This window comes from Equus caballus, chromosome 5, assembly GCF_041296265.1.
Source record: "Equus caballus isolate H_3958 breed thoroughbred chromosome 5, TB-T2T, whole genome shotgun sequence".
NCBI lineage: Eukaryota > Metazoa > Chordata > Mammalia > Perissodactyla > Equidae > Equus > Equus caballus.
In genome coordinates this window covers 58526310-58553114 of record NC_091688.1, presented here as the reverse complement: position 1 = coordinate 58553114, position 26805 = coordinate 58526310, and the positions used below count along the sequence as shown (strand labels likewise).

General features: G+C 45.9%; 1 protein-coding gene across 4 annotated transcripts in view; it reads right to left on the bottom strand.

Annotated features, from left to right (window-relative positions):
- The window catches only part of CASQ2 (calsequestrin 2), a 62666-nt gene continuing 35861 nt past the window's right edge, over nt 1–26805 (bottom strand). For all 4 annotated transcript variants that reach the window (XM_005610291.4, XM_070267171.1, XM_070267172.1 and 1 more), the window contains 6 exons: nt 23278–23408; nt 21787–21832; nt 15144–15198; nt 4419–4519; nt 2417–2491; nt 1–1424 (listed from right to left, as the gene is read on the bottom strand). In XM_005610291.4, coding sequence (XP_005610348.1) covers nt 1212–1424; nt 2417–2491; nt 4419–4519; nt 15144–15198; nt 21787–21832; nt 23278–23408 — 621 coding nt within the window. In that variant the 3' untranslated portion in view covers nt 1–1211. The remainder of the gene's footprint in view (nt 1425–2416; nt 2492–4418; nt 4520–15143; nt 15199–21786; nt 21833–23277; nt 23409–26805) is intronic.

The following is a 26805-nucleotide window of genomic DNA, read 5'->3' as shown; positions in this document are numbered from 1 at the left end:
TCATATTTTCAAAATAGGACTTTAATGACAGAGTTAGTTAGCTACTACTCCACAAAAGGACTGCCCTATTTTCAAGGAATTTGCAATGTCTTACACGTGTTAAAAGATTGAGAAAATAAATTAGAACGTTATAATGCACACTCAACACTAAAACTGCCGAGCACAAAATAACTTTTAAATAGTTTGAAAGGCACTTGGGGATGTCTTCAGTGCCTCAGGCATCATTACGAACACTCATTACTGTTGTCCTGCTCAACTGTGGGAGTGCTGATGAATGGAGAGTTAACTGACCTCTGCGTAAACCAACCTTTCCTCTAAATGGGAAGGCTCGCTAGCAGCGACAGAGAAGGGGTGTCCAGATCCCGGTTCAGGCCGGGACACCAGCTGACACAATCAGAGACATGAAGCCATCAGAAATAATTAAAAACCTTTAATCCTTCCAGTTCCCTCCACCCCCATGTATATGCAAGACTTGTCACCAAGAGGGAAGTTCAGAGAGCAGATCAAGCTCCCATCCAAGTATCCTAATGTACTCCAAATGATGGTGACATCTGTACACATGTGTTTCAAGGCCTCTCAGTAGCCATCCAAGGCTTAGATCTGAGTTCATAATAGTCTGACCTACACTTAAAATGATACATTTAATAGAGCCAAAAGAAGCAGATTTATAAACTTGTTTCTAAGGCTGAGCCTTCCCTAAGAGAGAGCCTCTTATCTAAAGGAGGGATCCTAACTGATGTTCTAGGCTTGGGGGCTAAATGGATTGATTGTGTGTCTTCCCTGGGCTCTGATTATAAGGTCACTCCATGCTAGTGAGTTAGCAAGCTGTCAATTCTGTTACGGTCATGGTCAAAGACAACAAGTAAACTTGAGTAGAGGCGTTAGGGGCGTTTTCTCCCCAGACTGCCAGATACCACACTGCCATGACCGCTGATGGTCCGGCAAAGAACAAGAGCTGTTTCATGACAATCAAGACAGTCAACATGGGAATAATTCCCCCCACTTGTCTTTGCTGAGTGGAATTGCAGGATTTAGAAAGGCATTTGCTGAACTGCACATCTCCTGATGAGAAGGGAGTGGGAAAAGAGAGGTTGGAAAAGGGAAAGGAGCTGGCTGGGCGTGGGCCAAGGCTGCCTGCTGCCACCTTGTGCTGTCTGTAAGGTAGTGGGTAGCTGTGATTTTGTTTTCAACAAAATCATTTGGAGTTGGGGCTATTCATCATCATCATCACTGTCATCATTATCTTCTTCATCAGAATTATCATCATCATCATCATCGTCATCATCATCGTCATCATCTTCATCTTCATTGTCATCATCTTCAGTGTTTATCTTCCCAGAAAGCACGTCCTCAATCCAGTCTTCCAGCTCCTCAGCTGTGGGCAGGTCATCATCATCTGGAATCTCCATCCAGACACTGTCAGCCTGCAACGAGGGACAGAATGAGCTAACGAATGAATTCATGAAGGAGGAGCCAGACCAGAGGGTGCTGAGTAGCTGTGCTGAGTGGGCCCCAGGTTACTTACAGTTAATAGGAATGTGTGCACATTGTTAAAAGGAAATCCCTACCTGCAGAATGGTATGTAGAGTAGCCTGTTTGTGCAGTATAAAAGAAAATGTATATTTCATTGTGTATGTGTGTGTATATGTATATACACATATTCCATTGTGAGTGTGTGTGTGTGTGTGTATGTATGTATATATAGCCAGTTAACAATGTTCTTTTACCCTGTTGGTAGATGTTGAATCACCTGGAGGATTCTACATTTATTTTGTAAACTACTTCTTAAATTTATAACAACAATAATAATTAATAATAATAATAATAATAGTGATTTTTAAAGTTTTTTCAAGTTAAAACATTTTAAAACAGAACAGTAGGATATAAGGTAAAAAAGCAAAAGTATTTCCCACTGCCCTGACCCATCTCTAGTCCCATTCCCTGAGGGAGCCATTGGTGGTAGTTTCATGGCTATCCTACCAGAAACTTCATATATATATTTCCACACAATGGTGATTGCCTGCATGGGCTTCCGGGTCACAGTTGCCCCATCACCTGTGCAATGGCAACTCCAGGTGTGGGTTCCCTTGTGTAAAGAGACTTTCTTGTTGGGCTTTGGGGTAAAATAACAGGAGTGTTTAATTGGGTGAAAAGTTCCAAATAGTCAATGAACCAGGTTGGGGTGGCCCCATAAGCAAGGAAATATACCCATGGAAGAAAGCCATGGAACCATAGGTTGGACTTGGCTCAGAGACTAGGATTGGGCCACACTGGCATGTTTCCTGAGCTCGGGCAGGATGAAGGGTCCTGCTCATTTCCCGAGGGGCTGGCTGCCTCAATCTCACAGTGTGGGTTGCATGGCAGCAAACAGGGCAGGCTGAGGGTGCCTGAGAAAGCTTTCATGGGGTGTACTCACATCTGTCACATTCACCACCCCAATCTGTGGCTTGAATAGGTCAATCTTGAAAGTCTTTTCCCAATAGGCAACAAGCTGTAGCAACAAAAATTAAAATGAGACAGCAGGCAGAAGGCACTCCCTGTTAAAGCCACTTTTTGTGGCTGGACCCACCTGCCATCCCATCAGAGTAATTAGGTCACCATTGGTTAAAGGTTTCCAAAACAGCTGTGGACACTGAACAAATTGAAGACTTGGCCCCAGCCCTCAAACACTTTAAATAAGCATTAAAAAAAAAAAAAGATGTCATAACACTAACTATGAAAACAGGTGCTATGAAAGCTTCTCCAGCTGTAAGGAAGAATATTACAGAGATGGTTCAAAGTTGATTCCCAAATTACTTGTGGCTCTTTTATAGTTTATGTGTGGTGAAAGAGCCATTTCCCTCTACCTCTCCTTCAACGTCCAATTTAAAAATCCCTTACCTTGCACCACTCTGCTACATGAGACGGCTGGGAAAGCAGCGATGTGCCATACACTGGCATACAAGGAAGAAGACGGCTTCTTCACTCAGCCAGGCTTGGGCTCCCTGTGGACTAATCTCTGACTTGGGAAGGACTAAAGGAGTAAGGGGCCACAGGGCTAAGAAAATGGAGATGTTCAGTGGTAGAAATTCTCCCAAGCAAATATATGGCCTGATGGAGACTGGGGATAGTCAGGAACCTGGAAATCAGAACAGTCTCCTTTGCAAAAACCAAGGCAATCATATAGAACAGGTCAGGAGAATTGCAGACCATCTGCAAGCTTGCATAACAAAACAGTCCAGATAAATCAGAAATATAACCAGACAGAGGCTAACTAAACACTACTGTATATAGGGTCTTAAGGCCAAACTTTGTTATTGTTACCCAGAATTACGACATTGGCCTCAGGGGTCATGGAAATCTCTGACTTTGATTCACTCACCCTGCATGTAGGATTGGGTTTCAGGACCCTCGAGTTCACTAAAACCCCTCAATTTTGTCTATTGAATCATGGTATGATCAGTAGTGACCTATGCAACAAATGATAATTCCTGGAAGAAGATAGAGTTATCATTTATAACCTAATGATAACTCAACTTGTACTGATTACCAGCAGTTAGCTCAATCTAAAGTCTACTGACTAATAGACAAAGCCTTGATGTCACATAGACCCGAGTGGGAATATCACATCCACCACTCACTAACTTTAAACTCTCCAGCTGCCATTCTTTTCACCTGTAAGACAGGGGTTATAATAGAACCTGCTTCATAGGGTTGTTGAGAGGATTAGATGGGACGATGCATGTAAAGAACTTCCTACAGTTCCAGGCATGCAGTAGAGTATATTAGCTGCATTCATTATCATTACCACTGGGCCCGGGTATTGTACAAATTCTGTTTATTCTCTTTAATACTAAGCACAATCAAGGCTTTCTGGCCATTGGTCACTGACACTAGCAAGAGTTTGGACTTTGAGGTTCTTGCACATTCAACATGTGCTAGATACTATGCCAGGACCTGGGAGAACGCGATGAACAAGACAGAGTCTCTGCCCTCCAAGAGGTTGCTCCTTCTCTCCATGAAGTTCTTAACTCTACACAAAATGTTCATGTCTGGTTTTTATCACTTAGTAACTCAGGTTGCCTCAGAATGGTGGTCCTTACCCAGAACATGAAAGAGGTTCTAGCCAGTGTAGTAGTGGGATGAGGAGCAGCTATGGAGCTGCTGGCAGAAGAATTTCACCCAGCTCACTTGAGTGGGCCCCTCAGAGGGGTTCCTGGTCTCCAGGGAGTGAGGACGATAAGTCTAACCATGTCAGTGTCGGCACCAGGCCTGAAATTCAGTGTTGCCCCTGTGGCCGAGATCTCCTACACTGGATGGGGGTAGCCACTGTGTTTCTGCAAGTGCACATCCTCCTTCATGCTTCAGGATCTCACGCCAAACCTAAACATGAGACTGTGAAGGTGACCAAGGATGGTGCCCTGGTCCAAGCCACTCACCAAAGGAAAGTCATCCGGGTCAATCCATACGATGCTCAGGTCAGGGTTGTCGGTATTGTCCCGGGCAACCTGTTTCAGGATCTCCAGGAACTCGTAGCCATCTGAAGTAGGATGCAAGAAGGTTGAGTAACCCTGGCACATACACAGCTTCTAACGTGGAGAGCAGAGTGTGGTTTTTCCATGAGGGTTTCTTAGGCCATTTGGTGCATACCCTCAATTACGGGATTATTCTACAAAACGAGTCAGATGAGAACTCCAGCTACAAAGCAGCATATTCAAAGGAAACAATAAAAAATTTGAATAAAGAAAAATTCAAAGTTCATAGGAAGTGGCTGGTTCTTAACTGAAAGCCAAGCTCCATTTACTAGTCTGCATGTGAAAACTGGGCAGCCTTGAGTCAGAAGGCGCAATCCCAGAACAGAGGGACTCCTGTCTGGTTCTCAGAGCTCTGTGCCATCTCTTGAAATTTCTCAATCATCTCAGAGTTCTGTGGACCAAGAACATTGAAGCTTGGACCCTTAGTTTTCTACAACCTGGAATTCCTAAAATCTTCAAACTGAGTGAGCTTCTGATTTACAGTTGGTTTCATAGCTTTGAGATGGTTAATGGGGTTTCCCTCCCTCCCTCCTCATTTCCTCGTTTGCTCTGCCCTCCCCCTATTCAGTCAGCAGCATTCATTGCCCCCAGGGGAGGGATGATTCATGAGAAAAGCAGAGACAAGCCTTGCGAGCTTCAAGAGCATTTTTTTTAGCTTTAAAAGCCTAAGCCTTTAAGGACTAGGAGAATAAAATTTATGCCATAAACAAGAATTTTGAAAGAATGTTTAGTAAGAGACAGCATACCCCAAAGCCTCAGCATCCCCACCCCACTCCCCACCAGAAACAAAGAGTTTAGATTCTGAAGAGTCTCTGAGAATAAGCTCTGTGCCTGTGTGTGTGTTTGTGTACGTGTGCGTGTGCACGAATGCAAGCCTATGCGTCCACACGCAAAAACTCCCCAGCTTCAGAGAATCCCAGAGCATGGGGGACCCATGCCTCATTTCAGAATGAAGCTCAGGAAAATGGAAAGACTCCAGAATCTCCTGGAAAACCCCCAGGGCAGGATCACTAGGGCGGAAAAATTGTCAGGAGGTCCCGCCGAGTTCTCTGTGGTTCTGAGGACCACGGACGCCGCTGAGAGGGCAGGCAGATCTGAAGAAGTCCTGCAGCTGGGATGGGGAGACCAATGGCGACCTGCTTGGAACAAGGGCTACAGGCCAGACAGAATGACAGACTTCTCTGCAGATGCCAGAGTGGATAGGTGACAATGATGATGACCTTGACCAGATGTGCACTCCATCGTCTATGCCCAGGAAACCACAAGACAATGGACCCCTAGGGATGGTGGAGTAAGAGTGCGGGGTCCATTAATTGTCAGACCCAGTTTCTACCATCCAGTGGTAAAATTTCAGTTCAGCTCTAGAAAATAAAGTTATATTTCTTGCATAGCTGAATTTGTGGCCTGAATTGTTTACCTTCCATACAAGCAACTCACCGACTGCTTAGGAATTCAGTATGGCTACTGCCCTTTCTTTGTAGAGTGGGGAGGGTGGGCCCAGCCAATGTGAGCCTCTTTCTGTGGCCTCTGTTTAGCAAGCCCCTCCTCTCTTCAGGCACTCAAGCCTCTGTTCAGCTATTTGAAGCCTCTTAGCAAAGGTTTTTCTCTGCACTTCCTCATCTCTAATCCATTCCAGACAAATGCATCCTATTAGCAGTGCTTTGAGTGGGTGTACTCGCTTTAAATGTTGCTAACTCAGAAGATTCACACGCGGCCCCCTCAGGCCTTGTTACCAGGAAAGCCCAGCTATTGCTAGTGGAGAAGAGGGTCTTCAGGCCCTGCAGCCCCTTCCTGCAGAGATGCAGTCCGCTGGGTGATTTTTCCATCTATGCTTTGAATTATATCACAAATTAGACTGTATCACAGACACCTGAGATCAACAGGGCCATGTGCTTTAGAGTTGTGGGGTTGAGTTGGGGTAGAGTTGGGCTTGGGCAATACTACTCCTGCTGCCTGTAGGTGTGACTCAGAAGTTCAAGGCCCTCCAGAGTGCCCTCGGCTGCTGCTATCTGGACACTATGGATGCCCCTCCTCTGGGCATGTTGCCGTGTCACGGGATAGGGAACTATGGTGCCACCTGGGTTATCTGGGGGTTTATGTATCATCCTAGACACACCACAAGGGGGAATTCTTCCAAAACTCCTTCAGTGACTACTTTGAGCAGCTGAGAAGAAAGGGATATGATAAATGAGGAGAGGTTGCCAGTACTCTGGAAGATGAGAATCAAATTTAAAAGCGACTTTGACAAATCACAAATTCACAAAGAGGATGAAATTCAGTAACACCGACCCAAATTCAAGTAGAAAGTAAACTTGAGGTGCAAAAGACCCGCTCACCCAAAGGGTAGGGAGGAACTGTCCCAGCCGGGGTGTTGTAGAGGGATAAGATCTGCCATCAGAACCACAAGTCGAACACATGAGACAGCCCCGTTGCTTTCCGACGGGATTTATAACAAGAAAAGTACGTACAGGAATCTTTTCTAGTCTACATTCTAGAGCAAGTTTAGAGATAAAGAGAATAAGACTGAGGAATAAAAATTGGGTTCTGTAAGAAAAATCAAACAGACTGGAGTTTTTACATATACAAGAGAAGTCAAAATTGTGGCTTAATGCCTATTTTTAAGAATACAAAAGGTTTTTTTGTTTATGGAAGAACAAGGAAAGCTCAAAACATGCACAGAATAAATTAATAGATGAGGTTAACGTTAAAGCCAGAGAAGCTTCATCGAGATTCAAGGACAGATTTTGACTCTCAGGATGATGAATTCTGTGATGGGCATAATCCTTCTGTGTCCCTGGATCTTTTCAAGAACAGAACAGAGCCGGTTCTTCAGGGAGGCAGCCCAGCATGATGCCTAAATACACAGAAACTGGGGCCAAAGGACCTTGGTCCAAATCCTGGTTCTGCTGTTTAGAGTGTGACTTAGGAAGAGTTATTTAAAGTCTTGGCTTCTCATCTGTAAAGTGGGGATGATGGTAACAACAGTGCCTACCTCATAGAATGGCTGTGAGTTAAATGGTTAGTATTTCTAAAGCACTGAGATGGTACTTGATACACAGTAAGGTTTACCCATTATTCTTCCTAGATGATCTGACGTTATTCTGCCTGAAAACCAGGAACCTGGCCATTCGTCTGTTCATTCCATGCATATGTATCAAGTGCAATGATCTGGCACAAGGGGTGGGTTAGATACAATCTTGGCTCCATGTGGTAAAGAAGACATGCTCGCAGGAAGTTACGCCAGGAGATAGTATGTCACGGGCTGGCTCCTTCTGGCCCGTTACTGATTTAGTGGCTGAAGGTTTCAGGAGTGGCTGTGCCAACTGGTGTGACACTGAGAAGAACCTGCCTCAATGTATCGGTTAGAGCAAGGTTTAATTCCCTTGTTTGAAAGTCATTGAGCTAACTTGAATATTCCTCACAAGCCCCATCTGTTCTCCCCACTTTATTCCCCAGCCTTGAAGCAGACCTGTTGGAATGGATTCTCATTCATCTGGGAAAGCTGAATTAAGGCAGCTACACTGGTCTTGCATGTATGCAGTTGCTAAAATTGTAAGTTACAAGTTCCATTTCCTCTTAGGGAGAGCTTCTGTTTCTTTTTAAAACTGGCAGGTGTTCTGGAAAAGGGACTCATGCACTGTGGACCCTCCTTCTTTGACCAGGAAGGCAGGTGTAGGAAGCCACAGTTCACTTTTGTAATTCAGCGTTAAGCACAAGACTAGTCCACATCTGGAATTGCATGAATGAAGGAATGAATGAGTTTGAAATGAACATTTCCTTTATCAGCGATGCACTGAGCTTAAAGGCATCTTAAGATTGGGGCCATGTATCTTTCAGAAGGAATAGCCCATAATTAGTTAAAGAAAAATGAAGAAATATTGTTCAGAGATTTGTAGGCTGGCAGTTATTAGCCATAGAAACTAGAGGACTATTCTCCGTGGTTATTAGAGAAGCCCATTCCCAAAGCCAGAAGAGAATCCCAAACATTCCAAATATCCAGGCAGGTGAAAAGCCCCACCTAGAACATTTGTCCATCTTTTCTCTTGAATATTTCCAGAGCTGAGACCCTGTGACCTTCCTAAGGCTCACTACAGAGTTGATAATCCTGACAGCCAACAGTCTTTTTTTTGCATCTAGCTGAAATCTCCTTTTTCATAAGAAGTCCGTTTGCCAACTTCTTCCTTTATGGACATGGACATTGTTCTTTACATGCAGGAAGTCTGTAATCATGTCCCCAACCTTTATTTTATGAGTACTTATTCAGCAGTTACTGGGTACTGAGTATTTTCGCGTTTAATCTTTACATCTAGTCCTGATGGAGGTGAGGGAGATTTTATCATCTCCATCTTAAAGAGGATGGAATTGAGACACAGGAAAAGTAGGTGACCTGTCCAGCATCACATGCCAACAAGTGGAAGAGCCAGGATTCTAACTCAGGCCTCTGTAGAGCTATTTCTCCAACCCCTTTTCCTTCTGAGGTCTTGGCACTCCTACCAAAGCTGCTGCCATCTTCCTTCCTCAAGTTAGTGCTTGAGAGGCCCCAGCCATGCGTGAAAGCTTCAACATGAGTGAAGCAAGGCCCGGGACACCAGGAGACAGGTGGGTGCAGCCTGGCGCTGGGGGGCCGAACTGCCTTCTCCTGGAGCAGTTGAGGCGTCCCTTCCTTTCCTTCCAACCATGCTGCTGAGCCACATCCTCCCCACCGCCACAACCTGTTTGGTTGGTTCACCCAGCGATGTCCCTGAGTGCGACTGGAGTCTCAGAGATCAACCTAAATAAAGAAGAGGGACCTGGCACTGTGAGAACTGGGACTCCTTCCCTCCACAGGGCTTGGACCCTGAGATCCCATGACCTGGGGCTGAGGGCTCATGCTGAGCCAGGTTTCCCACGGAAAGCAAGAGGCCTCTGGGAATCCCATCGCTGTGGGAGGGGAAGCCGGTGATTATGCTCTCCTCCTTCCTATGCAGGGAGGGCCTGGTGGGAATGAGGCTGCACCAAGCCCTGGGGGACCAGTTCCAGGCTGGTCGCAGCCAGTTCAGGAGCCAGGGCTCTGTCTGGCAGAGACTTGTGGGTCTCAGACCAAGCAACGGCCCAGGGGGAACAGGCCCACGGCACGTAGCCTACCCTGCCCAGGCCCCGGCCTTGTGACCCGGCTCCTCAGGGAGCTGGCCGTGCTCATTCCATAAAGACACTGAAAGGACCCTCCCTGATGCCAGACCACATGGAGTTATGGGACGCAGGGTCCCGCTCCTAGAGAAAGGCCCAGGCTTGGGGAGCCGGGCTGTTAGTGTGGGGTCCTGCAGGCGACACAGGTAAGTAGGTGGGGCGGGCATCACACAACTTGGAAGCTTTCTGGAGAGGGCCCGAGTCTGGCCACAGGTCACTTAACCTCTCTTGAGACTTCCGTTTCCTGGCCTGAAAATGCCGAGAACAGCGCCACATTACCTCAGGGGCTTGGTGATAATACTGATGCTATGGTTAGCACAAGAGGCACCTGCAGAAGAGACAGGAGGATTTTCTCTTTCTTTCTCCCCCCTTCCACTACCCCATTTTATTCACTTTAAGTTTTTTCATGGCTCTCATCCTTTGTTGTGGGAAGGATTCATTTGTCATCAAGCAGATATATTCTGAGTGCCCGCAACATATCAGGCCCAGGGCCAGGTGCTGGGACACAAAGGTGTGCAAGGCAGGTAACTGCCCTCAGGTCCCCTCTCAGAAAGGCCTGGTCTGTCCTCAGGCCACAGCCCATTCAGTGAACGGGGAATTCTTGAAGGACTGCATCATGACATTTGAACTTGGGCCCTTTGGGGAGCCTCAGAACAGACAAGTTTGGGAGCTCCCCCTGACACGGCAGAGTGGCCCAGCCACCTGTAAGAGTGATGCACCTTTCTCAGTGAGGCACTGAGCATCCGCTTAGAACAGGGGGACGTTGTGTGGGCCCCACAGTCCCGAGATGGCACCCAAGACACTGAGCACCCTGCCACTCCTGACCACAGCCCTCCTTCTCTGCCCTGTCTTCTCCTAGCCCTTGGGCCCAGAATTGGTGAAAAAGTCAAACTACACAGCTTTGTGATGGAGAGGAGCACAAGGCGGTGGTTACAGAGCCCAGGCTTGGGGCCGACAGCCACCGTTTATGAGCCACGTGACCTGGGGACATTATTCAACTTCTCCACACCTTTGTTTCCTTACATCAGGAAGATGATAGTGACAGTACCTACCAAATAGGGTTGTTGTGAAGATTAAACGTGTTGATATTTGTTAAGTGCCTGGAACAACGTTTAGCACTGAAGAACCAAATGTTAAATGTGATAACCCAAATTTAAATTTGGAAGCTCAAATAAGCAGTTAGGGTTCTTACTTGAGACAACTGGACTCAAAAAACACTTCAGGGGAACCCGAGGCAGTTCCACACGCGCAGCCAGCAGCCTGTCCTCGCATTTCCAGCTGGTTAGTGCTGATATTCCTGGTGCCCTTTGAGGATACCCATCCAGCACGCGCTCATGTAGAAAGGCCCCTTCGCGAACCTTTCATCAAGTGTTATAAAGAAGATGTCAGTCTGATGCAGACACATCTGGGGGTGACAGGGGAGAGTCGTTCATTTTCAAAGCTGTCAAACCGCAGCTCCAGCGGCATTCCGAGCGCAGGGACCCAAGAGGAGGCTGGAGGAGGAAGACAAGCAGCACCCAGGACACGGGCAAGAGCTGAGAGCCGGAAATGTCCTTCCCGGCCAGGCCTGCCTGTGGGCAGCCGCATGAGAGCTTGCTGCAGAAGAGACCTAGGGATTCAGCTCCAGGGCGAAGACAGCAGACGCTGTCTGCCAGCCTTGAATGCGACCTCCAGGCTGGGAATATCAGAACCGCCAGGAGAAGAGTCCTTGGAGGACTCCAGTCACACAGAGACATTTGTTGTTGTTGCTGCGTGTAACCTTAGATTCCAAATCTGGGAACATCAGTGGACAGGAGGGAGGAAGTTTGACTTTTCTTCATTAACTGGGCTCTCAAGCTTCCTGGGGGTTCAATTCTCTTCTCACCTCCATCTTCCTTTCTCCTGCTTTTTCTGCCCCACCCCCGTTACACTGCAGCAGCAGTGTGCACACTCAGAGCCTGCAGCTGGCTGGGACAGCCTGGGAGAATGGTGTGGTTGGGTGGATGGTGCCCAGTGGAGCCATTGAGAAATCTAGGCTCGTGTGTCTGCTGCACCTCTAACCATATGATCTCGAGCACCCAGAACTTCTTTGGGTCTTCAAATGTTGGAGGTGGAGCGGGTGATGGAGGACAGCAGAGAGGAAGGAGGGCAGCCTGAACGATCACTCAGATGTCGTCAGGGGTAGTAACTCAGAGGGCGGACAAGTCCGCAGCAGAGCCTTGTGGTTAGGGTGTGGGCTGGGAAGCCAGACAGTCCTCAGCTTCATTCTAGCTCCACTGCTTCCCAGCGAGTCAACCTCTCTCGGCCTCAGCTTTCTCAGTTGTAAAATGGGACTAAAACTAGTCCCTCCCACACGGGGTTGTTATGTCACATAATCATACAATGTCATCATCATCATCTTCTTCATCATAATCATGGTGAATTCAGAGGTCAAGCAAGCCTGCTAAAACTGGAATCTTGGCTTAGGTAACTCCTGGTGAGTTAATTGGGCAAGTCAATTGACCTCTAAGACTCGCTTTTCTCATCTGACCCTGGGATGATGATAATCATGCAAATATCGCAGAGTGGTTTTAGGGACCCAATGAGATCATCTCCATAGAGCACAGTTCCTCAAGACTGTTAGCTCTCTGAGGAGAGCTGTATTATTTTCCTGGACCTTCTTCCGTAGGCAAGTGGGTAGGGGTTTGGTTGGGGCAATAGGCCATGTAGATAGAGCTTGTTGGCAAGAGCAAAGGCATGCATATGAGGAACCGCTGTCTGGGCAGGAATGGAATTCCTGGTCCTGCAGCCAGGCCCCTCCGCCCCAGGTTACACATCAGTGACCTGCGGGTAATGACTGACTAGCTGCAGAGTCAGGGACTTTCACAGAAATGCCTTTCCCTTTCCCAGCCCTGAGCAGGCCAGGCCCTCCCTGGCTGAGGAAAGATGCTCTGAGCTCCTCCTCCCCACCCCCCATCCCCCAGCGCATTTCTCCCAGCTTCCCAGTAACAAGCCCCAGCTTGGGCTCCTTTGGGGAAAGGCCCAGCCTGGAGCCCAGGGATATTTGCGAAGGGAGGAGGTGGAAGTAGTTTCAGGAGCTTGATTCATGACAGCAGCAATCTCGGTCAAACAGGTTCCTGCAACTCTCGGAGGCCTCTTTGTTCCATTGTTCCAGAGAGCCAGACAGGCCTCCCCACAATCCTGGAAGGGGGCAAGTGGGGCGGGAAGGAAGCCCCCTGGAGTCTGGCCAGCAGGCTGCTGCTGATGGCAATTTCATCTCTGTCACACAGCACCGGGGATCTGATTCTGTTTGCCTACAGCTTGTAAACCTTCAGCAACGGGCTTTCTTTGATATTTTCTTCTCCAAGGGCAGAGAGGGGTGGCCAAAATCTGTGGAAAGAAGCTGGAACTACACTAGCATACTTTTTTGGATAAGTACTAGATATCCTTGAAGAGTTTTTCCAACTCTTCAAGTCGATGATGGGAAAACCGGGATATCAGTGGACATTCAGAAATTTTAATAAAAAAAGGGGAGAAGGAAACAGATAATTTGGAACATAAATTTGGTTTTGATGCAGTGGAATATTATTTGGCCCTAAAAAGGAGTGAAGTACTGATACATCCTACATAACGGGTGAACCTTGGGAACATTAGGCTAAGTGAAAGACGCCAGGCACATAAGGCCACACATTACATGATTCCATTTATGTGAAATGTCCAGAATAGGCAAATCCACTGAGACAGGAAGTAGGTTAGTGATTGCCAGGGGCTGGGGGAGAGGGAAATGTGACTGCTAACAGGTATGGGATTTTCTTTTGAGGTGATGAAAATGTTCTAGAATTAGATAGTGGTGATATTTGCATTACTTCGTGAATATACTAAAAGCCACTGAATTGCACCCTTTAAAAAGAGTGAATATGTGGTATGATGTGTGGATTATATCTCAATTTAAAAAATTCTATGGGGGCTGGCCCAGTGGTGTAGCACTTAAATTCGCATGCTCTGCTTCAGTGGCCCAGGGTTCGCAGGTTCGGATCCCAGGCACAGACCTGCACACTGCTCATCAAGCTATGCTGTGGTGGTGTCCCACATACAAAATAGAGGAAGATTGGTGAAGATGTTAGCTCAGCAGCAATCTTCCTCAAGCAAAAGGAGAGAATTGGCAATGGATGTTAGCTCAGGGCGAATCTTCCTCACCAAAGGGAAAAAAAAGTAAGATAAAAACATTTAGGCTTCAGTCTGGAAGACTCTGTGGAGGCTGACAGTGCATTATAAAAACAAATGCTGGTCTGATAGTGAAGAGTTGGGGCTCAGTCTTGACCAGTCATCTGCATATCTAACCATCTGCCCAACAGGTATTATTGAGTACCTACTATGTGTCAAGGCATGTGCAAGAAGCACGGCTATGTTGAAAGACAATCTGTCCCTTCTTCATGGCCTACCACTACCTCATTGTGCCCTCTTGGGCAGTTCATTTAACTTCTCCAAGCCTCTGTTTCCTTGTCTGTCCCTATGAATATACAAGAGGCTGAAATCCCTGGAAAATACCATGTAGTTCTACATTAGCTGGAGCAGTGGTTCCCAAACCCAGTGGTGCATCAGAACTGCCACAGCCTCATGAATGACAGGTTCCTGAAGGTGTCGTTTCAGTCAGCCCCAGGTTGTGTTGGCACTCATGGTTCTCTGCACAATCAGGTTTGGGAACCCCTGCACAGGCACCTCATAGCCCAAGGCCTGGCTGCTTAGCCATCCTAAACGAAGTTGCCTGCCTTTTCTGGTTGCATTCTAGATTGTTCCATGTCTCCCAAAACACGCTTCAGAATCTCCACGTACACTTTCTCTTCGGGGTCCTTTTATCTCACAGAGCACTGACAAAGGGACCCAGCATTTTACCACCTGCAAAACTAACTTTTCCTGCACTTCACTCTCTACTGATGTTCAAAAGAGTGAAACCAGGAAAATGTTGTCCAAGTTCCAAAAGAAAAACGTCGTTACTCGTCCATTTATGGGGTCATTTTGCACTCTAGAAAAAAGCTGCCTATTTTGCCCAGTTCTCATTATTTGGGGGAATATTATCTATTACATTTACGAAGCACAGAAAATATTTTACAAACCAAACGGTACATTTATTATTATTTTAACGTAGGATTGTTTTTTATATAGATGATCACAAAATTGGTAAAGAAACTTTTAATGTGAACAGAAGTTCACACATGCACACACACACACCCCACACAGCCTGTCAGGCTACGATGTTTCAGTACCCTCCTCAGTGCTCACTGCTTCTTCCCAGCTGGGCAGCTCAGCAGAACGAGGTTCTGATGTATGCACACCTCTTCTCCCAGCTACGTGCATAAGTGAAAATGGATGCGTGCCTCACAGGCAACCACCAGGGGGTGCCCAATACTGTGCCGTTCATTTAGGGAAGAGGGAGGGTGGGGGCCGACAAAGGTGAGAAGTCAGTTCTTACTTAAGGTGAAAAAGAACAGATTCAGGGTTTCCTACCTGGGTCACTCCTCTCTGCAAAGGCCACAATGTGGATCCCATTTAAATCATCCTCCTGTGGGAGAAAAGAATCAAAGGTTACACTCCCAAGTGGGAGCATGTCAGGGACAGGCTCAGAGGCTGGCATGGAAATGGGTGGCTGGGAGGGGGTGGAGGGGGAGTGAAGGGGGACACCGGGGCACAGGGGGGCCGAGCAGGGTGCACGTTGAGGAAGGGAATACTGACGAGCAGCTGGGAGGCATGCGTGGAGTTTGATAAATGGGTTTGCAAGACAAGAAAACACCAACTGCACACAAGACATTAGCACTGAATGGGCCTCACTCCCGTGGTCTGGCGGGTCCAGGAGAGCAGCAGTAAAAGGCAAAATGAGGAAGAATGTGAGTCTGGCTCGTCAGGAGCTCTGAGGGCAACAAGCACTGAACGCAGCTCAGTGAATGCGGATGTCAGTCTGTGCTTCAAGAATTCATCCCCAGCAAATATAATCAGCCATGTACCAGATTATGGAAACTTCTGAATGTTGTTGACAGATCCTGAAACTGTCCCCAAACAGGCAGCAGGTCGGACTCTTTGAGGCAAATTAGGATGTGGGTCTGTTTTGTTCACAAAGGAATCATAGACACTTGTGCTTCTCTGTTAAGACATCTCTTATTGAAGAAACAGAACCTGTGAGGTCGGGGTGGGGCACCTTGTTGACTGTGACCTCCAGGCTGTTTCCTTGGGGTCCTTTCTGCTCTGGAACCAAAGCTTGCTGAAGCAGAATATGTGTGTGGGAGGCTACAGGGAAAGTCCGGAATTTAGGGCGAGAGAAGGTTGAGGGTGTGACGGTAAAAAGTGGGTATGGCCGTGGAGACTGGGACGAGGCAAAAAAATCTAGGGAGAGTATCTCACATCCACGGGCAAGCAAGTAGCATTCCATGTTTCTACATCCTGAACAGAAAGGCCCATATGCCTGTGTCTCCTGTGCATTGATTATTCCCGCAGAAGGAAGAGCGAGAGCTTGGAGGGGCCTCTGTATAAGAAATGCTATCCTCAGGAGACTTGGAGAGAAAGAGGTGTGAGAACGAGGCACCGGGGACACATCTGAGTGAATACTGATTATCGCTGACACAGGGAGAGGCCTGCATGTGGCACCCTGAATGTCATATCAGAATCATCCTGCAGAAAAAAACTCCAGGCATCTCAACCCTCCCATGATCCCCGTTTTCATTTCAATTGATTTTAATGCTGGTGCAATTCTATCTAAATGCTAATTTTTTTCCTTTGAGTTTGGAATGGACAAAACCTCCAAAAATTCTAAGTGAGATTAAATGGAAAATATTATTATTAAAAACAAGAGAGTGGGCAGTGCCTTGGTCAGATTCTCTGGGGAATTGAACTTTACGGATATATGTGTGTGTGCGCGTGTGTGTGCAGAGGTTTATTACACAAATCCGACAGCAACCAGAAGGGAAGTCTGAGGTTTCACTGTTTTACATTTGCTATTATCGCCAGACAGAATATCCTGATCAGTTCTCATTAGGCTGCCCCGTGTCTCTGCCTCCTGCCATCAGTTGGAAGAGAGTGGTGTTAACTCTGTGAAGCGGGCTTCATTTCTGTGTGCCCCTCTAGAAAGCGTTTGGAAATTGGTTTTAAAATTAAGAATCCATATTCGTTTGCTAAGAGACTGCTCATAATATGGCTGTCACTTCCCAGGCCTCAGATGGTCCCTGGATGGAGCACTGTAACCAAGCAAAGAGGCTCTCTCTTTGTGGGTCTCAAAGCTTCAGCACGTCAACCTATAGTGAACAACTGTGAAGAAGCAGGCACATGCTCGGAGCCAGGTATTGTGGGTAATAACCTCACAGAGCAAGACTCCACGGGCAAGCCTGTGAGTCAGGGTTGCTTGCTGAGGATCCAGTGTGCACAGTGAAGAAGAGCTGAGGAGATCGGGACCACCCCGGGGCTTTCTCTGAACCCACAGCCTTGCTGCCCAGAGCACCCATTTGGTCTTTAGATCCCATTGCCTTGGAAATCATCTTTTTAAGAGCACAAATCTTCCCTTCTCAGCCAGATGGCAAGATCTCTGAGGGAAGGGATGATGTCTTAAAATAATGACGATGATTAAAATGGCAACAATACCTGCCATTTGCCACTCTTTGTATCAGTCTCAAATGAATCTCGAATGAAAGTCTTATTCCTATTTAATCCTTAAGAATTGAAGTGACTTACCTAAGGTCACAGAGCTAGTACATGACATAACTGGGATTCACGCCAGTCCTGTCCAGCCCCAAAGCGCATTCTCTACTCAGGACTGAAGGGTCCAGAATAAGCCACTGTGGCATAAAAACTATTTTGAGCTGAACGCATTTGAATTCCTGAAATCCCTTATCTGCCTAAAAGCAGAGCCTCTCAAAGGAACTCAGTTGCCATAAATCCCCACTCAGGAGCAACTCTAACCTTCTCGTCTCAGACAGACGTTATCACAAAACGATCATATCTCCCATCGGTTCCTCTAAGGGCCCGTTATCTTTCCAAAAAGTCATTTGTTTTTCCTTGTGTCTTTTTTCCCTCCTTTTCTAAATTTGTTCTCCCAGAAGTGCCCCTCTGCCCCTTCCAATCCCCTAGTTAGATGGCATATAAGCCCCCCCTTGAGTCACATTTCTTTGTGAACTCCTATGCATAAGTAATTAAAACGATTTTTTTCTCTTGCTGATCTGTCTTTTGTCAGTTTAATTTGCAGGCCCCCAAAACTGAACTAAGAGAGTAGAGGAAAAAATTTTCCGCCTTCATATCACCAACAGTGGCAGGATGGGCTCCATGAGTCTATTGTTCCCTGCAGGGTTTGCAGAAGATGTTGCAAACTCAGGTCAGTGACTCTTACTAATTTAAAAGAGGCTAATAAGGGTCCTTTCCATAAAGTGACTGAGCCCTGGGTCCCCAAAAGAAGTGGAAATTTGGGAGTTACTTTGGTGAACACCTTACTCTAGATGCCCTAGCACTTTGTATGTCCCCCTGGCATGTCATACTGGACTACTGTTATATGTTTTGAGACTGTTTCATCTCCTCAACCTGCATTCCTAAGGACAGCACAGTAGCGTCCGTTTTTTTAACCTCCATGCCTAGCACAACGTAACAAGTTCTTCTTAATGTCTATTGACTTAAAGGAAAGAGTATGGTGATAAAAATTTTATATACCGTTTGAAGAAAATTGGAAAATATTAGAGATACCAAGAAGAAACTCAACATCAATGACCCACGAACCAGATATATTACCAGTGCTCATATTTAGCTCTGTTTCTTTCCAGTCTCTGTTAATGTTTGTTGTCATGTTGAATGAAGAGATGCAGAGAAAAAAATGTAGTTAAAGCTAGCAGATTCCCCAATTAAGGTGCAAAGGAGTGAGGTAGGGGCTCAGCTGGAGGTCTCAGGGTCCCTCTTGCAATTGCATTGCTATTGCAATAGAGGGAGGATTCTTTTAGAAGGAATTGCTGACTCCCACCCCTGTGGGCTTTTGCCCAGGACTCCTGCTGACCACTTGTCAGGATGGAGAGCCGGTGGGAAGGGGAAGTCTCCAAGGAGAAGGACAGGTTAGCAGTAGGTCTGAACCGCCCTGCCCCATCTTGACATTCTTTGAATATCGTAAATAGATAAATATCCGATTTACACACAGCAAATATTACTAGGCACCAATCTCTCTAGTAATAATACATTATGTGTTTTCTATGATTTTCTACTTTAAAAACCTGCAAAACTGGGGAGAGAAGAAGGTCAATGGCTGCTGTAGCCCTACCCAGTTTTCCCATCTTATTGAAATATTTTGCAATGTCTGGGGAGGTGGGTGCTGCAGATAAAGACTTCTAAGTTCATGAATTGGTCAACACGTGTGGTGTAAGTTGCTGTGGCCAGGTGACCCATGGAGATGCTGCTCCTTGGAGCAATGCCCTCCCAGGTGGGCATGCGTGATGGGTCGGAGTACAGGCAGTGGCTCCCAGACACCCTTTGGACAGATTGATTTCTGCTTCTGTCTTTTCAGGGTGTGAAGATGACCCTGGAGGGCTTGTCCTGGCTTCCGTCTATAAGTGGAGACTCGGATGAGGGCTGCCCAGGCTTCTGGAGAGGCTCTGAGGGTATTCCATGGTGGGATGCTGCAAAGCAGGAAAGCAGTCCACTTTCCTCTACCCGGGTAAATTCAATACACAACCCTTCCCAATTAGAAAACAACTGAATATATAATATTATGGAAAATATGAGCCATCACTGTTATTTTATATTATTGCGAAAGCTGTAACTTATCTTATTCATTAAGTGAAAAGAAAGCAGAGAGTAAGTTCCAATGAAGCTAGACAGCAAAGTGTCTTTCTGAACATCTGCGTCTGATGTGGTGAGAGGGAGCATTCTGAGGGCAGTGGGGGGCGTGGGGGTGTTTGCGGTTGAGGGAGGGGCAGAGTGCCTCCCGCTATGGTGTGACGTCTTGGGTGTGATACTGCTGTGTCCGTGAGGGAAGTCCCGAGAGAAGGTTCTGAATTTGCAGTCTCTCCCTTCCAGGAGCCTAGATAACTGAGACTTAGCTCTTAGGGATGAAGAAAACAAAAAGAAGAACTAAGGGTAAAGGCATAGCAGAACGTAACAGTAATAATCACTCTCAATTTAAAACGCTAAGCTGTGTCATGAATGACAAAGAACACGAACCCATTCCAGATTAAAGGCAACTAGAGAAACATAACAACTAAATGCAAATGTGCAAACCAGGATTGGATCCTGGTCCAGGAAAAAAAATTTTTCCCTTGCTATAAAGGACATCAGTGGGACAACTGGTCAATTTGAATAAGATCCATAGACGAGATAGTAGGTCTGTATTACTATTAATTTCCTGATTTTGATGAGTGTACTGTGGTTATGTAAGAGAAAGCCTTTGTTTTAGAAAACATCTGAAAGTATTTAGGAGTAAAGGGGCATTGTGTTTGTTTCTTACTCTCAAACAGTTCAGGAAAATAATCTATATCTCTATCTATATCTGTCTATCAAGAGAGCATGATGTAGCAGAGGTGGTAAAATGTTAACTTATGAAGAATCTAGGGAAAGAGATAATGGAATTCTTTGTACTATTTCTGTAAGTCTGAAATTATTTTAAGTGGAAAGTAAAACTGTTTTAAAAAGGAGTATTATTATCTTTTTTTTTCCTTTTTCTCTCCAAAGCCCCCCAGTACATAGTTGCATATTCTTCGTTGTGGGTCCCTCTAGCTGTGGCAGGCGGAACGCCGCCTCAGCGTGGTTGGATGAGCAGTGCCATGTCCACGCCCAGGATTCGAACCAACGAAACACTGGGCCGCCTGCAGCGGAGCACGTGAACTTAACCACTCAGCCACGGGGCCAGCCCCAAAAGGAGTATTATTTTTAAAGCATTGTTATACCCTTCTGCTATTTTTAAATCTATTAACAAGACCTTTTAAGGGTTAAATTTTTGAAAGGTTTGAACATTAGGAAAATGTGTTTCTATTGTGCTGAGTTGTTCTTAAATAGTCCGCTCCTCTAGACTGGACTATTTGCCCTTCAGTGTGAAATGTTTGATCTACACTCAGACATCCAAGTAAGTTACATGCCAGTAAAACAGTAAGTGTCAAGTTACTCCATGAGTCTATTAATATGCCAATTTAGACTCTGAATTAAAGAATTAAGAAATAAATGCTTCCATGTTAATCCCTTTCTCCGCCCCACCCCCGACTGCCAAAATGGTGCGTTATGGACCCATGGCCCACTCTAGGGAGATATACTGGAGAGAATATTAGATTTGGCTCCAGATGGCCTAAGTTTAAGTCCCAAGATCTCATGCTTAGTAGTTACACACAGTATCTTATTAGATACACACATGCATCCTTGAATAATTAATTTAATCCATATGATCGTAAATTTTCCCCTGTAAAATGGGGCTGAAATAATACTTGTTTTACATCACTTTCTAGAGCTGTTGAAAGATCCAAGTAAAAGGATACATGAAATGCTTTGAAAAATGCTCCACGGGTTTTGGTTGCTATTGTTTATAGAATTTTGTATAAAGCTGGGGTAGGGTGGGTGTGGGGGGTATCTCCAAAGCCCTCTTTCTAATTCCATTTGACCCACCTGACATACTGTCTATGACATAGACCTGTGGGACAATCCAACTCAGCACTTTCCAGCACCTTGGGTTGATATTTATAAAAATAGCTACCATTCATTAATTGAGCACCTGCTATGTTCTGGGCTCTTCACACCACTCATCCTTACAGAAAGCCCTGATTTTAGATTCAGAAACTAAAGCTCAGAAAGACCACATGACTCGATATAGGATGCAAAGCTACTCAATGGCAGATTCTGGGCTTGAACCCAAGTCTCTGTGACTCCACAGCCTGAGCTCCTTTCACTATGTTACTCTGGGTCTCTGGTGGCTAATGAAGGGAAGCCAGTAGTCACTGCAGGAAATGAACTCAGTGTGTAGGCCAAAGAGGTTTAAGTGGGATCCATGGAGAATTGGGTTCAATTGAGAGTGAAGTTGTCCATGTTTCAACTACTCCACCATCCAGACATCTGCCCCAGCCAAGTAGGGTTTGAGTTGTGAGACTGAAAGGAGTATTCTTTTTAGGGAATATACCCATTTCTACAAGGCAGAAAGAGCTTGCCACTTTCTTACCCATGTTTCAAACATATCTTCTGGGCGTAGGCGACGTAGAGTGGGTCTGAAAAGAGAAAAGATGAACTTTCTTCAGTAGGGATTACCAAGGCAGACGCGCAGCCTCAGCAATGTGAAATGTAAAATGAGATTTTGGTACATTTGCAAGAGCATGAAGAGCTCTACAAACCCATCTCTCCCCTGAGGAGACAGAGCAGATCCAGCCTGCTGTGTCACACTGAGGGCTGGGCCTAATGCTCTCAGCCTCTTCACAGACCCATTGAATCCAACCGTTAGAAAGTCTATTACAAACAATGGGTCAGAGGGTGCAGGGTCAGCTCATTCTCAGGGTAAGAAGACATTTCCCTGCTCACAATCAGATACCACTCCTGAGATCCCAGAGCAGGCCCAGAATGAGGAGACCTGGGAGAGAAAACAGGAAGTCCTGGTTTTCCCCATTCAGAACTGCAGCTGTTTTATCACCAGGGTCATCCATCAAATATCCTTTAAGGATGATTGGAGGAACAGGTAGGATGTATTATTGCTCATGGTTTCACTTCTTTTGAATGTTGGCAAATAGTGCTAGACTTGTTGATATTTCTTCCTCCAACCTCTGTTCTCTGTAGGGACTAAGACTGACCAGGTGAGGGAATCATGGTTCCAGGCTCAATGAACATATAAGAGCATGTGTCAGGGAGAGTAGAGGGACAAAGTGGGGAACTCCCTACCATGTTCCATGTTCTGATATTGTCCCTCCCTCAAGAGCAGGGGTCACCAAACTACAGCTGGTGGGCCAAAGCCAGCCAGTGCCTCCTGTTTTTATAAATAAACTTTTATTAGGACACAGCTACACCCATTTGTTTACATATTGTCCATGGCCACTTCCACATTTACTGCCAACAGAATTAAGTAGTTGCAACAGAGACCATCTGGCTCACAAAGCCTGAAATATTTACTATCCAGCCCTTTACGGAAAACGTTGACTAATCTATGCTAAAGCTACTCCGAGTGGTATCAAATATTCCTCTTCCAGAAGTTCTATGTATAGAATGTTCACCCTTGGCTAAGTTATTTAACTACTCTGAGCCCAACCCCTTGGTTTGTAAAAGTGGGATAATCCTAATTACCCCTTAATGTTGAAGATTAGATAAAATAGCTTCCATAAGCATCTAGCATGTTACTTGGCATATAGGAGGCTGTCACTAAATTAGTATCATTATTATTGTACAATTTTACTTGAAAGATCTCTTACTCTGACTTTGAGGGGATTTGCTGACTTGGGGGAGAGGGCCTAACCCTGCTTACAAGTGGAGACCCATATTCAGAAAATGTAGCAACATCCCTGCCACTGATCAATGACCAACAAAACCATACTACTGAGTTCAGTTCTGCTAGGGTACCAGCTCCAGGTTGTTGCTCTTGGGGGTCTGAAATGTCAGGACTGAGCAGCTCTTCTCCATTCCCCAAACCCTCAACCCGCCCCCCAACCCCCTGCATGCCATCTGGGGGCACCTTTGGTGCTCCTTCACGAACTCCACGAGCTCCTCTTCTGTGTAAGGTTTGTTGGGGATGGCAATGGGCTCATCCATAAATGGCTCGTAGAAGTGAACCTCATTCATCTTCAAGGACAATTTCTTTGCAACCTGTAGTAATTGGAAATAAGAAAATAGTTTCCTTGAATTTGTTTCCTTGGTTTGGAGTGGCAGTGGGTTGTCCATTTACAAGAAGTGTATACGTTCTCTGGCAAAAACATGAAAGTGCATGCTCGACGCAGGGGCAGGGAGCAATTGGAACGAAAAGTGGGAAATTTAATTCTACAGTCACCATTACTCCACTGTATTTGCCAGGGCTGGAGGAGGAAGCAAACGGCAACAGAGTATGCTCAGTGTCCTGGATTGACTGTATTTGATTGAACCAATTTTGATAGAATAATTAACTGATGGTACTCAGAATCAGAGGCCAGCCACTGATCAGCTCATAAACCCTACTTGCTATATGGATTGAAGCACGGGACGTATGGTTATCTCTCAGTCCTGGGCTTGTTTGATGGTTTCTCAGGTGCTGGGAGCTGCCTGCTTTGTTACCAGTCATAAGGTGACTGACCATCCTGGTTTGTCAGAGTGGAGGGGTTTCCCAGGATTCAGGCTTTCAGTTCTAAAACTGGGATAGTACCCAGCAATCGAGGATGGGCTGCTCACTCTGTACCAGATAAAAAGCTCGGGGAGCCAACCCAAAGCCTGGATGACATCTCCTCTCTTGGTTAAGTGGTCACACAGTCTGTTGTCAGGGCAGAATGGTTGCTGTGTTCCCCTGGAGAGCTGCTGAACTCAGACTTCTTTTTGTGAAATGATTTGAGAGGCCTGGAATGTGCAATGCTCTGTAGAAAAGCAAATGCCATTCTTTTCTAATTCAGAGCTGTGACCCAAGAAAGCACAGAGATGAACAGTGGTTCCCTTGAAACTAAAGAGGAATTGCCTAAGAGCTGACGCCCTGTGGTGGTAACCAATGGTGCAGAGGCCCAGGTCAGCAGGGAGTAATTGGGGAAGGGGGGGGCAACTGGGTGTTACATAAGCTGTTACACAAGGACGTCCATTCTCAGGAAACACTGGCATCTGCATGGTTTTTGTCGTCAATTGCTATTAATTCCAGGTCACTATATTCTAAGACATTTCTGACAGTACTTAAGGTCCAGAAACGCCAGCATCCTACTCAGAGATAAAGCAAACAGTCTGAGTGAAGAGCTACAGTCAGTCAAAGGAGATTTTATGGGCATGTTGATTTTAAGAGACAAGGAAGTGTGGGCTTTTTTCTTACTTCTTTCCTCTTTTATGGTGGGGGGACGTGGTGTGGATGATGGGGTGGGGAGCATGGGGGTGAAAATAGCAACTGTAAAACCAGTGTTTGGGTTTACACAGGGTTCTTCTCAAAGCTGGGCCCGTCCCACAGAATGGGCTTGAAAATGACATTGGATTCTGGTTTTCTGAGTTCACTTACTTCATAGTGTAGGAACCAGGAAACTGCTTATGTGAAGTGACTGGATGAAAGAAAACAGTAATAAGAGCGAGCACGTGGAGTGCTTACTGTGTGCCAGGCACTGTTGCAAAGTGTTTTAGGTTGATTACTTTATGAATCCTCAGTTTGATTGTATGAGGTAAGAACTATTATTATCCTTATTTAACAAATGATGAAGCTGAGGCACAGTCTGAGTATGCAGTTTGTAAAGATCGCATGCCTGGAAGGGGATCGAGCCCGGATTCAAACACAGGCAGTGGAATGTTCTGAACTACCAATTTGCCTCCATTCCACTTTCCCTTCATTTGAAAACTACCTTGTCCTTGAGACGGTACAGAAAGGAATATATGTCCCTTTAAATACGACATTGGCTCTGCACGTATTTTAGTGAGATGTTCCCCTGTTCCTCTTGTAACATGCTCTCATCAAGTCATCCCCCCTCACAGTCTGTAGAATTAAGCCTTTCTAAAGGTGAAGAGGACCTCACCAGAACCTCCCTCATGGTAAGCAGTGTAGATGCACCTGTGCCTGTGAGTGTGCATACGTGTGTATGTGTGTCTCTCCCTGCTCCTTGAGTGCCAGTATCTGGGTCTGCAGTGTTAAGACCGTTAAGACCATAAACGTAAAGCTGGATTGTGACATTCTTAAGTTTCAGTCTTGGGAACCCTGAGCAAAATGTTCCAGAGGCCTGTTCACTGCATCCTCACCACCACCACTGAGTGCCCTCATCTTGCAGTCTCAGGGGATCCCTTTCTTTCATTCGTTTCGTTGCGTCTTGCATGGTAAAGACTGAAGGAGATTTGATTGATTGAGGCATTGATTCCTTCGTTTACTCAGTAAATATTTAGTGGGGCCAACTGTATCCAAGGTACTGTTCTGGGACCAGCCGTGGTTCATAGATAGTACAATTATGTAAGAATGGATTTTACTGTTAAAAGCTGAAGAGGTCCATATAATGAGTTCTTTTATGCTTCTTTCTTCTCCTTTTTTTTTAACTAGTTGGAATGGATTTTGCCAAAGACAATGGCCATTTTCCTGACATTTGCATGTGTATTAATGTTGATACATGTTTTTTCTACAAGTTGGCAAGCCATTTCAGTTGTTGTCAGTGAAACCAACTCAGTGAATTTAGGCTTTCTCAACGTCTGTCTTCTCCATTAACTTGGTTTAGATAATCATAGCTTCTTTTGCCCCAATATCATTCAAAAAAATGATTTTGCTTCTCACTATTCACTCCAAGAAAAGAACGAGACATGGGGTAGTTAGAACCGACATGTTTCAGGCTGTGAGGTGCAGCAGAGCAGACGCCATCCTTAGCCCTCAGACTCTATCTTGCTCCGTTTGCTTTAGAGAGGTTGGGCCCTCATGGGGCTTGATTCAGGATCAGGAGCCATAGATTAGTGCTGGTCCCAAACCTGTGCGCCAGGTAAAATTCCCCAGGGAGCTTTTTGAAAATGCATATATCTAGGCCTGGTCACAATCCTAAAAAATCCAAATTTCCAGGCGTGGGGCCCAGGAATGCATGGTTTTAAAAGTTCCTTGGGAGATACCAATATGGACTGTGGTGGGAAACTCCTAACTCCCAAATCTACTCCAGCAGCCCTGACATCTCACCCTCTTCACAGTTCTCCAACTCATATATATGTGTTTAATATAATATATTTATTGGTTTTGTATCTTCGGGGCTGTGTTAGTGCTTCCTAGGCCCTTGGCTCTCCTGGTTTCAAACCTCTACAAAGCGCCTCTCCTCCCCCAGGTCCCTCTGGGATTCCCTAAGGTGTGTCTCACAAACAGGTCTTTTCAGCCACCTCTTCTGCTCTAGCACCGCCTGCTGGACGTTATGAGGCTTCTACTGGGTGCAGCCATGCCTCTGGACCCCACCACCTCCTTTTGGACACTATTATCCCCCAGCTCTCTAACTGATAGGTGCAAGTTCTTAAGTCCCAAATGGCATCAAGTCCTCTGTGTGCAACAGCCCTTCCCCCCAGGTTCCACAAGGAGGTAGAGAGTGTGTCTCTCTCTTTTTAC